The sequence below is a fragment of the Mirounga leonina genome, unplaced genomic scaffold (genome assembly GCF_011800145.1).
Source record: "Mirounga leonina isolate KUSES-001 unplaced genomic scaffold, KU_Mleo_1.0 Mir_200, whole genome shotgun sequence".
Taxonomy (NCBI): domain Eukaryota; kingdom Metazoa; phylum Chordata; class Mammalia; order Carnivora; family Phocidae; genus Mirounga; species Mirounga leonina.
Window position 1 is genome coordinate 21,920,950 of NW_023270503.1, and position 12,397 is coordinate 21,933,346.

General features: G+C 55.6%; 1 protein-coding gene across 1 annotated transcript; it reads left to right on the top strand.

Annotated features, from left to right (window-relative positions):
* The first annotated feature begins 300 nt into the window (after positions 1-300).
* LRRC59 (leucine rich repeat containing 59) lies at positions 301-12,024 on the top strand. Its single transcript, XM_035026872.1, has 7 exons — positions 301-608; positions 1,744-1,803; positions 3,522-3,680; positions 3,885-3,989; positions 7,183-7,255; positions 9,255-9,428; positions 10,977-12,024. The coding sequence occupies exons 1-7, from the start codon at positions 504-506 to the stop codon at positions 11,219-11,221; spliced, it is 921 nt and encodes a 306-aa protein (XP_034882763.1). The 5' UTR covers positions 301-503; the 3' UTR covers positions 11,222-12,024.
* The last annotated feature ends 373 nt before the right edge of the window (positions 12,025-12,397 follow it).

Below are 12,397 nucleotides of genomic sequence, written 5' to 3' on the forward strand. Positions count from 1 at the left end.
ATGGGGGTGATCTGATGAAGTCAGTTTGGGATGCAATCCAGGACTCCTGGCGCCCAGTCCCGTGCCCTTTCCCCTCCTGGCGCTGCCAGCGACGGTGACGCACCCCGGCGCCACTGGGGAAAAACGGCCGCTCAGCCGGGTGACCGAACTCGCAACTTTGAACCCCACCCTTCCGGAGGTGGCGGCCACTGCAGTGTGCCCTCCTCGGCGCCAGATGGCGCTCCCCTACACGCCCTGGACGCTCTGGCCCCGCCCTTCTCAGTGGCCGCGGAAGGTGACGTGGACACGGAAGTGGTCGTCGTCGCGGCGGCACCAGTGGGAGCTGGGCGCGGGGCTCAGAGTGCAGCGGGCGGTCGGGCAGACGGCGGCGTCTTGCACCTGCGGCGGCGGCGGACGCGGGCGTTGTCGGTTGGGTGCGAGTCCACTGAGCCGACGAGCGGCTTCTCCGCCCCTCTCCTGCCCGTCGGAGGCCCCGGAGCCGGGACCGCTCGGCCGGCGTCACCATGACCAAGGCCGGTAGCAAGGGCGGGAACCTCCGCGACAAGCTGGACGGCAACGAGCTGGACCTGAGCCTCAGCGACCTGAACGAGGTCCCGGTCAAGGAGCTGGTCAGTAGAGCCCCACGAGGCCCAGGTCCTCGCCCCAGACTGGCGCAGGCCCTTGTGCGGGCCGCCTCCTTTCGCACGCCTCAGTTTCCAGAGCTTAAAACTGGGTGGGAGGAGTGGGACTAAGTTCGCGGGAAGCCCACCTCTGCCCCCAGTTTTCTTCCGGGGATGTACACGTGTCACTTTGGCGCAGTTCCAGCAGATGAGAAGGTGCTGCTTGTTCGACCCTGAGCTTTTTACGAGTCAGGAGTGAATCTCCCCTCCTATCTGGGGGGGGGGGCTTTCACAGCGCTCACCTCCGTGTTTGACTCAAAGTAGGCGCCCGCGGAGTGGTTGCTGGCTGTTTGGAGAATGAATGAGTAAATGAATGAATGACTCCCCTGAGAAGTAGGCCTCTGGGCAGACCTGGGTGTGGCCCGGAACCTTGCATTTCTTGGAAGCTGGCAGTCCCAGCCAGCTGTCCTGGCCCCTGGGGCGTCCTTCCGTGAAGACTGTGCAGTGTCACTGCTTGGTTGGCAAGGGCTCTTCCCAACTCAGCTTAAACTGGCTGGAATCCAGTTGCTGCTGCCCACCGCCCCCTCGCCCCAACCATTCCCAAACTCCCAGCCAGGAAACAGGCCTGAGGTCCCAGGAAGATTACACAACTAGTTTGTTGCCAAAGTGGAGTTAGATCATAGCCCCTGCTTTTCCCACCAGGTTTCCTACCGGCACACTAGGGTCACTTTGGGTGCCCTACCTTTTCCTGCCTTTAATGGATTACATTTGCCTTTGGCACTTGGCTCTGTAGTGCGGAGGTTAGAACAGACTTCCAGTTCATATTCCAGTTCCATTGCTGAAGAGCTGTGTCCCTGCCCTTGGCAAGCCAGTTAACCTTTATACCCATAGATTTCCTCATTTATAAAATGGTGATAATAGTTCCCATTTTACAGGGCTGTGAGGATTAAGATTGTAATGTAATATACTTGGTAGGTAGTAAATGTTGGTGCATGCAGCTGTTATATTATTATTACTACTATTATATTCCAGTGCTAATTTTTAAAGGCCTTCCTAATTGTGGGAATTCTCTCTGGAAAATGCTTCATGTCACTGAATCATTCCATGTGTTGATTTGACATTTTGTTCTCATTCCTTTTCCTAGGCTGCCCTCCCGAAGGCCACCATACTGGATCTGTCCTGCAATAAACTGACTAGTCTACCGGTAAGATTGGCAGGCGAGCACACTTCCTTCTAGAGCCCTGATCCTTCTTGTTTAAGGGAGTTATGTCTTAAGAGCCGTGATTTCAGGACAGGCCGCAGACAAGCTATAACTGAATGGGAGTATGCTGGGGGAGGGGTGGGGTGGTTTATCTCAGCAAGAAGGGAAGCACAGTAGAGGCTTCATTCTTTAGAACAGTGGGAAAGTCAGGCCATGAAAAACTAAAGTCGGGGCACCTGGGTGGCTCAGTCGTTAAGCGTCTGCCTTCGGCTCAGGTCATGATCCCAGGGTCTTGGGATTGAGCCCAGCATCAGGCTCCCTGCTCAGCAGGGATCCTGCTTCTCTGTCTCGCTCTGCCTCTCCCATACGCTGTTCTTTCTCTCAATAAAATCTTTGGAAAAAAAAAAAGTCAACAGAATGCTGGCTGAATCACTTATTGGGGTCATCTTTTTTTCTGCCTTATTTCATTCCTTTGGAAAAATAGTTTACCTCCTTATCGTGTAGAGGAGAGTAGAGGCCATTCTGTACGTTCCTCTGCATTCCAGGGAGAAAGCTGTTTATGAACAGCTTCCTTGTGTATCTTTTGATGAGGAACAGGAAAAAAAATGTGGCTTTTGGGGACTACTGTATCATTGTTCTCCCAACCCTTGAATTACTTTGCGACACTTTTTTGTTCACATCCGGCCTGTGGTCAGATCCTTTTGATTTTTCTTCCATAACTTCTCCCAGTTCTCCTTCTCCATTATATGCTTTGCTATGTCTTCAGTCTGCAGTCCTTTACCTTCGTAGGCCCCGGAGTGGTTCAGCCCTTCAGCCCCTTCTGGGTGATGGCAGGTCTGGGCTCCAGAGCAGCGCGCCTTCACTGTCAGGCCTGAGTCTGTTGCTGCCGTTGTGTTTACCAGCGATCACTCTGGCCGTGTCACTCCCTGCCCGGCTCCCCTGGGCTCTGCTCGGGGATCGGGTCTCAGAAGTTGGCAGTTTCTTCATTGGGTCATTAGTCTGTTCCCCTGTCAGTATTCCCCTGGACCTCATTCTCTCTAGCATCTTCTCGAAGCTCAGCAAGAACCGTTTCTCATTATGAAAAAGCATCCGAGATCCCACTGCTTCTAGGAGGCATTTCATGTCTAGTGAAAGTGTGGTGGCAGGTGCTTGCCGCCCGCCGTGCGTGCTGTCGGTAGTCATGCAGCGGCCTTCAGTGCGCTTTTCAGTCTGAATGTGTTCAGTTGTTCGTGCCTTCCTCGGCAGTGCCGGTCCGCTGGCGGTTACAGGTCCCCTGAGAGCGTGAGCAGGGCCTCTGCGCTGAGGTGGGAGCAACACTATAGACGGGTGCTGTGCTAGGTGCTGCAAAGAACAGAGAAGAAGACTGAGTACTTGAGGGGCGTTCGACCTTTTTAGGGAAGCGGATGGTCATGCTGCGCTTTGAGCGCTCCTGAGAAGGGAGAGCCTGGGGTGCCATGGGGGGGCCGGACGGGCCCCTAGTCCCTGCAGGAGCAATGTGGAGGTCGGGTTGGAGGGCGCACAGAGCATGAGGGAACACACACACACTTTGTGCCTCCTTTGCGCCACTCCGGACGCATCTCACTACGTAGAGCGGAAGTGCTGGGGGTCGGTTGCATCTCCTTCCAGGTGGAAGAGCAGGTGGCGGGTAGGGTCAGGGTTAACCTGCATCATCACTCCGAGCTGTGAGCCCGGGGTTTAGGTGTTCCCTGTCTTGGTCCCAGGCGGATTTCTGCGGCCTCACACACCTGGTGAAGCTGGACCTGAGTAAGAATAAACTGCAGCAACTGCCGGCCGACTTTGGCCGTCTGGTCAACCTCCAGCACCTGGATCTCCTCAACAACAGGCTGGTGACCCTGCCCGTCAGCTTTGCTCAGCTCAAGGTAACGGTTCAGGAACTAGTGTTTCGTGTCAGGCGAGGCCGAGGGCCCAGGGACGGGTGGAGCACGGCCGTGAGTGGCTGGCACGAACACCACCTTGGGGGTGCTGCCTCGGAAGGCTGGGGCTTTCTTCCCACTCATTTGGTTCACCTTGAGGGCCTCTGTGTGAACCTGGGCTTGACCAGCCTCTCTGTCCTCTCTCTTCAGAGCCTGAAGTGGCTGGACCTAAAGGATAACCCGCTGGATCCTGCCCTGGCCAAAGTGGCAGGGGATTGCCTGGACGAGAAGCAGTGTAAGCAGTGTGCCAACAAGGTAAGCACGAAGTTCCCCGGGGTCTCCTCCACACGGTCACACGGTCCTCTGGGACTCGCCTCTGCGTCCTCTTGTTTTTCCCTCCCAGGGCACACACCTCACCTGTTTGAGGTTTCCAGCACTAGGGTCTCAGTGGAATATGGCTGCTATTAGCCTGTCAGGCAGAGGGACCTTTGTTTCTGTGCTGACTTTACAAGTAGGAGAACGGTACTAGCTTCTCTACTGCGGAACTTCTGTTCTTAAGAAACCGGGATCTCGGGGTGCCTGCGCGGCTCAGTCAGTTAAGCGGCAGCCTTCGGCTCAGGTCATGATCCCAGGGTCCTGGGATCGAGTCCCGCATCGGGCTCCCTGCTCCTTGGGGAGCTTCTCCCCTGCTTGTTCGCTCTTTCTCACTCGAATAAATAAATAAATAAAATCTTAAAGAAAGAAACCGGGACCTTGCTTAATCCAGCATTACACCATTGACAGTTCTTTAAATGGGACAGGATTATCTGAGTCACAGTTATTGTAGGAATTTTGATAATAAGTGTCGTTAATATTCATAAGCTTATATACCTATAAGCAGACACATCCTGGGCAGATCTGACATTTGATTTCAGTCAAGTCATCTGATGTAGGAGCGAGGAACTAAAGGCAGAATGGAAGGCAGGCGTTGCCAACAGCCCTGAAGATGCCTCGCACTGCTTTATTTTTTTTTTTTTCTTAAGGATTTCTATTTTATTTTTAGAGAATGTGTGTGAGAGGGGAGGGGCAGAGGCAGAGAGAGAGAATCCCAAGCAGGCTCCACACTGAGTGCAGAGTCCAATGTAAGGCTCAGCCTCACGACCCTGAGCTCACGACCTGAGCCAAAATCAAGAGTCGGACGCTTAACCAGTTGAGCCCCCCCCAGGTGCCCCATGCCTCGCACTGCATCTCTCCAGCGCCAGCCATGGTCACTTTTTCCCTCCAGCTTTAGAACAGCTGAGCGCCAGATGGCTTACTTGGCCATGTTTAGGAGGCATGATGAACAGAAAGGACTCGAAATGCTTTAACTTCAAATGCTAGAATTACTGGAAGTGAAATGTGGGCATGGTGGGTCTCTATGTGAATCTCGGGGATAATGGCTTTTCTTATCATTAGTTCTGAGCTTCTTAGAAAGTCTCATCATGTGTCTCACCTGTTGTCACAGGAGACCAGGGACAGGGTCACTGCAGCCCGGTAGCCACGGCAACAGCTTACCCTTAGCTGCGAACAGTACAAATGATGAGTGAAGGCCCCGTGCTCTAGGTGTGCTGTCTGTTCTGAAGAATGGCAGGAGTTCTGACCAACCACCCTTCCTTTGTCCTGCGTGCTTTATGCCTCACCTCATGATCCTCATAACCCTGGGAAGTAGAGCTCCCTTCTATGTCTCTGACACAAGAAACGCTCACCATGCACACACTTTTCATTTATCCATGTATTCATTCAACTAATAATATGTTAAACCATGTGAAATTGCTGATATCCCACAAAGATCATTTTTAATTGAGCACCAAGATCTTTAGTATTAGCATATAGCTTCCAGACAGAGCTCCAGGTAGCCCACAGCATTGTGGGTGTGGTCACTGAAGCCATGCTCCCTGACTCTGTGGCCCAACGTGGTCTCCTGAGTGCAGCGTGCAGCACACCGTTAGGCGTCGTAGTGGAGTGGCTTGGGCCAGCCAGGATGAGGTCACTTGTCTCCAGGAGTTAGCTTAGACCTCACCAGCTCTGACCTTGTGTGGGTGCATAGGTCAGTTGCAGTAACTGATAAGCTTGGTACAGAGTACAGCCCCTTTTAAAAATAATTTGTTAGCTGGACAGTATTAAGTGCTTACTGTAGGCTGTGGCCTGGCACAGGTGGACAAAATCTGCCCTCCGGGGCTCCCAGTCCAGATTAGACGAGTCACTCCCATTTCTGAGCTTGCTGTGTTATCACGTAACTCCTGATGTATTGGAGCCCGGGTGAAAAGGGATGTCTCTTAAACCTCTCGGCTCTTTATTTAGCCACCTGTACACCCCTTAAAATCACCGGAATGGTTGGTGTTTATTTAGTATTTGGAGTTCAGAGTGAGATGGGGACTTCGAACTTGGACTGCCTCCCAACATCAGGCTTGACCTTCCAACAGATCCTGCACTCCTTGTTGAGTGGCCGTTGTTTAGTGAGCTTGACTCCCTTCCAAGAGGTTGCAGCAGGTTCAAGGCCCAGGACAGGGTTCCTCGTGCCTTCAAAGCAGGCTCTTGCAGGGAGCCCGAGAGGTTAAGTCACTTGCTAAGGTCACACACTTAGGAAGTGGTAGAGTCAGGATTGTGCTGGGCTCTAAGCTCTCACTCTGTCCTCTACATCCAAGGGATACCAGCTTCTAAAGGTACAAACAAACCTAAAAAATAAAAGTCTTTTACCTTCTCCCCTCACTGTGCCCATAGTGAGAATCTCTGGGGCTCTCGGAGTCAGAGGCCATCCGTGACTGAGTGGATGAGGATTGAGGGGCTCTGGGCGCCAGGCTTTGTCTGCTGGGTGGGCCGAAGGCTGCTTCCCTTCCTCCTAGAGGCTACCTTGCTCTGTGTGCTGATGTGAGTGGGACAGGCTCTGGCCCCGGAGCTCAGAAGACCGTAGCTCTGAGCTGTGCTACTTTGGAGCCATGTGATGGGGACAAATCAACCCCCCCGCCCCCAGCCTTGGCTTTTTGCCTCTTGAGATGGGGAGCCAGGCAGTCGTTCATCAAAAATGTATTGAGTGTCTAGCCGGCAGATGGGACAGCCGTCTCCCCCCTTAGGGAACCTAGTGTTGTGACCGAGAGAGTAAGCCGCCTCCTGAGGACAGAGAGGGGCGGCACTTGCATAAGGTAGCCAAGGGAGCGAGGGCGGGGAGCCTTGGGGGACAATGCTGTCCCTGCTCGTCATCAGAGCTGCTGGGGATGGCGCGTGTGATGGTAACTTACACACTCCAGTTGGCAGCACGTTTCACAGATGTGTCTGCTCACAGCTTTACTGACCTGGGCTCGAATGACCCATCTCCCACTAAGGCCGGCGTCGTGAGTTAAGAGACAGGGACGGGATTGCCTCCCTTAACTGTGCGTTGCGTGGGGCTGCACCAGCCTGAAAAGAGCAGGGGGAGCCTTGGAGCCTCCCTAGTGGACGTGCGCCCCGTGGCGCCCCCTGCTCCGGGCACTTCAGCACCCTTCTCCCTCCGCAGGTGTTACAGCACATGAAAGCCATGCAGGCCGATCAGGAGCGAGAGAGGCAGCGGCGGCTGGAAGTAGAACGAGGTACGTGCCATCCCTCCTCCCGCCGTCTTCCCATCCTTCCCAGGCCGCTGACTCCCATGTGGCAGGAGCTGGGGTCCGTGGAAGCAGCGGGGAGCCGTGGGGCGGTGTATGGCCTCATCTCTGTCCGACGGGTTTGTCTCTGATCCCCAGCTCCAGAGGCCTACAGCCTGCTGGGAGGGTTAAGAGGCATCGGAATTTAAGCATGGCCAAGACAGTCCCCTTCAAGCCCTCCCAGGGGCCCCCAGTAATAGGCAGTCCCCATTCCTGCACTTACTCAAGCCTGAAATTGGAAAGATGGCCAGCAAGTCCTGTGTGTGATGCTCCCTCCCCTCCGGGCCGCCCCGTGACTCAGCCTCCATGCTGTAGCCGGCCCTGGCGCCTCCCCGCTCCGTGGCCTGTCTCCACACTCATGCCCCCTCCACGGCAGCCATGGACATGTTCTTAAAACAGAAGTCAGTTATGCTGCTATTTACTTAAAACACTCTAATGGCTTCTGATGGAACTTAGGATGAAATTCAGACTTCATTCGGTCGCCGACAAGGCCCGCCGTGGCCCCAGCCTGCTTGCTTCCTCCGCTCTGTCCCACACGCCGGGGAGAGAATGCTGGTAACTCCAGCCGCATGAGCCTCTGCTGTTGCTCGAGCACACCAAGGCCGCTCTCGCTTCAGGGGCTGTGCCTGGTTGCTTTTCCCTCAGGTCCTTACACGGCTGGGTTCGTGTGCTTCCTCATGTCTGCTCACATGTTGCCTTAGCGTTACCATAACCCCTTCAGAACCACCCTGACTTGGGTTGCCGTCTCGCCTGTCACTCCATCACAACCTCTCTTACTCTCTCCATGGCACACATCATTGTCTTCTTTACTCTTTGTTCATTTGTCTCTAGAAAGCTTTAGGCGCTGGAACCTGACTTGTCTTCACCGCTGGATCCCGAGCACTTAGAACAAGGCTTGGTGCACAGCAGGCGCTTGTTGGGGGCTGACTTCTGAGCCCCCAATGCTGGAGGACTCCCGGGGTTGGGGAGGGATGGGCATAGTCCTGGTCCTGGGCGAACCCTGAGATGGAGCCTAGTGACACCAGGCCCTTATACATGTGTGTCCCCTGTGATGCCGTGTTTCCTTGGACCACGGCTGCTTGACTTCCTGCTGCCACGGGCTCTCTCCAGGCTGGGTGTAATGCGCCCTTGGCGTTCTCAGTGCCCAGCTGGAACTTGGAGCTTGTTTGTGCATAGAAAAACAGTGGAAAGCTCCAGTACTTAGCGTACTGCTCTTCAGCTACATTATGGGTCAGATAGGGTTTTAAGCCCTAAAAGGACGTTTAACTCCCTAATTTGTGGCATTCTGGCTTTGGAAAAATATACTTCATGCTTCCAGATATCTCATTTGGAAGTGCATTTTTGGAAGCCAGTGATTTGTAAGTTGGGTACTGGATGTGAATGCACTTGAACTGTGACTCCTCGCAGATTCCTGAGGTGAAGTGTAGAGATTACCCTCTGACAAATTATTAGTCTTGCTTTCTCAGGAAAACATTTCCATCTTCTCTCACTGTGAACTTGAGCACTCACTTCCTCTTCTTCCTTGCCCTTCCCATGCCACGTTCCTTTCTGAGTCTTGGGAAGGTAGGAATCCCATAGAATCCACACCCCCGCTGTCTCTTCTCTCGACAGCCTAGTTGTAGAAGGTGGTCACTCGCTGTGCTTTCTGAATCCTGCGGCTCATCACCTGTGCCCCTTATTACATCACCCTAATCTCTGCTGCCCGGGGCTCGGGACCCTTTAATCCATTCAGCACACCCTGAGAGCAGCTTATTGTGTCTGAGGGAGGGCTTACCTCTCCGAGAGCAGAGAGACCGCCGTTTCCTCTTAATACAGCTTACATGACCTGTGGCATAAGGGAAGGGAGGCCAAACCCAAGCTTTTAGTTCCTTGGGGAAGCCCTCTTGCAGGTTGGCGGGGGGGGGGTGGTGTGCGGTGAGAAGTCATTTTGGGGTGCATTTTCCTGCAGAGGCCGAGAAGAAGCGGGAGGCCAAGCAGCGAGCTAAGGAGGCTCAGGAGCGGGAGCTGCGGAAGCGGGAGAAGGCGGAAGAGAAGGAGCGCCGGAGGAAGGAGTACGACGCCCTCAAATCAGCCAGGCGGGAGCAGGAGAAGAAGCCCAGGAAGGAGACGAATCAGGCCCCGAGTACGTGTTGGCAGCCGCAGGGTTCCAGCTGGGGTGCAGCGGGGGCCGCTGTGGTCACATACAGCTCCCTAGGGCCCGGGAGGAGCTTGGAGGGTGCGTAGGGACTGGGGGGCCGTCCTGGGGAGCGGGCGCGGGGCTGCTCTGTCGCTCCAGAGCCGCGAAGGGGCGTGCCGCCGTTCAGGCAGATGCAGCTGGGAGCGCTCCTGCAGGAGGGAGCTGCCCTTCTTGTCAGGGTCAGATGCTAAAATCGCGACAAGGCGGAGACATTGCCCTTAAAAGTCCCTCAGTCGCCTGTGCCGCGCACGTGGGCTTTCTGAGCGCCCGGCACCGTCCCAGGGACGCTGGCACTGCCTCTCCTGCTCTCTCTAGGTCGGAACAGAGCGCGCGCCCCTTGCTTGAATGCCAGAGGAATCCTCTGGCCGCAGGCTGTATAAAAGCCACACCAGTGTCCAGCTGTTTGTGTGGTGAGGCGGCTCCGTGTGCAGGGGCGGGTCGCCTGGCCTCTGGGTCAGCAGGGGCCCCCGGGGGAGAGGCAGCTGGGAGGCCAAGGAGCTCCGTTGGGTGGGCGGACGCCTGGGGCCCTGCTGCTCGCGCTTGCTGGCCTTGAGCCAGCCGCCTACCACCTTTTTGTTTCCTTGTGTAAAACGAGGATCGGACCTCCTTATGGGGTAGCATTAAGCGAGAAAATCTACGTGACGGGATCGTGCAGTTCTTGGCGTGTGGGCACTCCGTCAAGTTTTTTTTAAAGTTTTGTCTAAAAAGATCCCAGAAACAATTTTTAAAAAAAATTAGGAACGTAACATATATATTCATTCCCGAGAACAAGCAGAGTTCCGTATATGTATCAGAAAATGGTGGTCACCTGTGAACCCCCCCGCCCCCGCCCCCCAGCGGCAGTCACTGTTGACAGGATGCTAGCTTACCTTCCCGGGTTGTCTTTAAGATTGATTTACCTGAGAGAGTGGGTGAGTGAGCGCACGCACAAGCAGGAGGGGCAGAGGGGGAGAGAGAAACTCAAGCAGCCTCCGCACTGAGGGTGGACCCGATGCGAGGCTCGATCCCATGACCCCGAGATCATGACCTGAGCAGAAACCAAGAGCCGGACGCTAAACTGACTGCGCCGCCCGGGTGGCCCTGGGGTTTCTGTTACGTGCATCTTCTATGATAATAAGAACACAAACAACAGTAGCAGAGCTCCGGCCTGTTTTGCCAAATGGGCAGCACGCTCCCTGTGCTCCGTGCCCCCTGAACAGCCTGTCCCCTGCCCCCGAGGGGCCCTGGGGCCCGCGAGCTGCGTGAGGCACCTGAGTGAGTCCCCGTTCCGAGCGCGCTCCCTGGAGACCCACTGGGGAGGCTTTCGGCTTTGGTCTGTGCATCATCGGGGCGTATGAGCGCCCGGGTATTCTTAAAACGTTCCGGGGCCTGGGGGTCTTCGTTCGAGAAGGGGGTGTGAGCAGGTGTGCACAGGGAGGCGAGCACCCGCCGGGTAGAGCGTGCGCCACCTCAGACCGAGCGAACCTCTCTGTGCGTCGTGCCCTGTCCCCGCAGAACCGAAGGCCGGGCCGCGGCCCCGCAAGCCGCCCCCGCGGAGGCCCAGCAGGACGTGGGCCGTGCTGAAGCTGCTGCTGCTGTTGCTGCTGTGCGCGGCGGGCGGGCTGCTGGCCTGTCGGGTGCCCGAGCTGCGGCGGCAGCCCCTCTGCGCCGGCGTCAACGCCGTCTACGACAGCGCGCTCCGCGGCCTGCGCGGCCACCACATCCTGCAGTGGGTGCTGCGGGCCGACTCGCAGCAGTGAGCTTGTCCTCGACGCCCGCCGCCTCCCGGCCCTGGAGCCTGGATTCCTATGGAATTGGGTTCTGCGGGACACAGCCTGTTTGCGGCGCCAGACCTGCCTGCCATCCTCAAGCGGCTGCCGACCGGTACTTGAGATCCCCTCTTCTGGGACTGCTTTGTTCCTTAGCCAGGGCTCCCGGGCGGGGGAAGGCGAAGCGGGAGGTGGGCCGGTTACCTGCATGCCTAAAGGAACAGGCTTGGGGTGGGCAGAGGGAAAAACAGCCTTTTCCAGTCGTTACACAAAGCTGTGTAAAGGCAAGGCTCGTTCCTACTAAACGGTCAGGTCAGCTGTCACTACATTTATACTTTTGTATGTCACAAACCCTTTCTTTCATTCCTCCCTGCGTAGCCAGGGCAGATCAGGAGGCAGTGTGGTATTGGGGACTAAGGGAACACCATACTCAGCAAATCTAGCCTAAATTGGGGGGTGGGGGGGTATACCTATTTTCTTAAGGACCTCAGACATTTTAATGACCATATAAAATCTTAGGCTGTGAAAGGGACTTCAGGACCATACAGTCCAATATAATACGTGCAGACAGGGAAACTGAGGCCTTCCATGACTTGCCTACGGTCTCCCAGCTAGTTTGAGGCACAACTAGACTCTCACTCCAGTGTCCTCTTTCCATCATTTTTGCTTCTTTAACAACGTCTGGAGAGACCAGAACTCACAGCGGAACTGAGCGTCTCTCAGCTGGGGTGCAGACTCTTGGACGGTAGGCAGCTTCGTGTCCCACAGATAGAATTCCCCCAGCCATGAGGGTCCGGGGCAACTCCTGCAGAGTCCTGCCCCCGCTCACGTGGCTGTCACCAAACGGGCCGGGCTCCTCGGCTGTGTTAGAGCATTCACTCCCTGATTGCCAGTAAACGAGGTGGACTGTTGCGAAGCTGTTCTGTCTGTGACAGCTGTCAGTCGGTGTGACAAACTCAGAGGCAGCCTGCAAACTCAGGTTTCGTAGAACCGGTGGTTTGGCATTGTTTGGGTCTAGACCCAGAACCACCCCCGCAATGAAGGAAAACAAGTAGCACCATGGAGTTTAAGCATTGCGTTTATGAACGGCTAGCACGGACGGGGGCAGGACTGTCTGTTCTGTCTGCCAGATGAAGCCACTTCTTGCTCTGTGGCCTCCCGTGGCCT

Coding starts and splice junctions, on each gene's coding strand:
- LRRC59 (XM_035026872.1), top strand. CDS start 504: ATGACCAAGGCCGGTAGCAAGGGCGGGAACCTCCGCGACAAGCTGGAC. Junction 609..1,743: donor AGGTCCCGGTCAAGGAGCTG/GTCAGTAGAGCC, acceptor TCCTTTTCCTAG/GCTGCCCTCCCGAAGGCCAC. Junction 3,990..7,182: donor GTAAGCAGTGTGCCAACAAG/GTAAGCACGAAG, acceptor CTCCCTCCGCAG/GTGTTACAGCACATGAAAGC.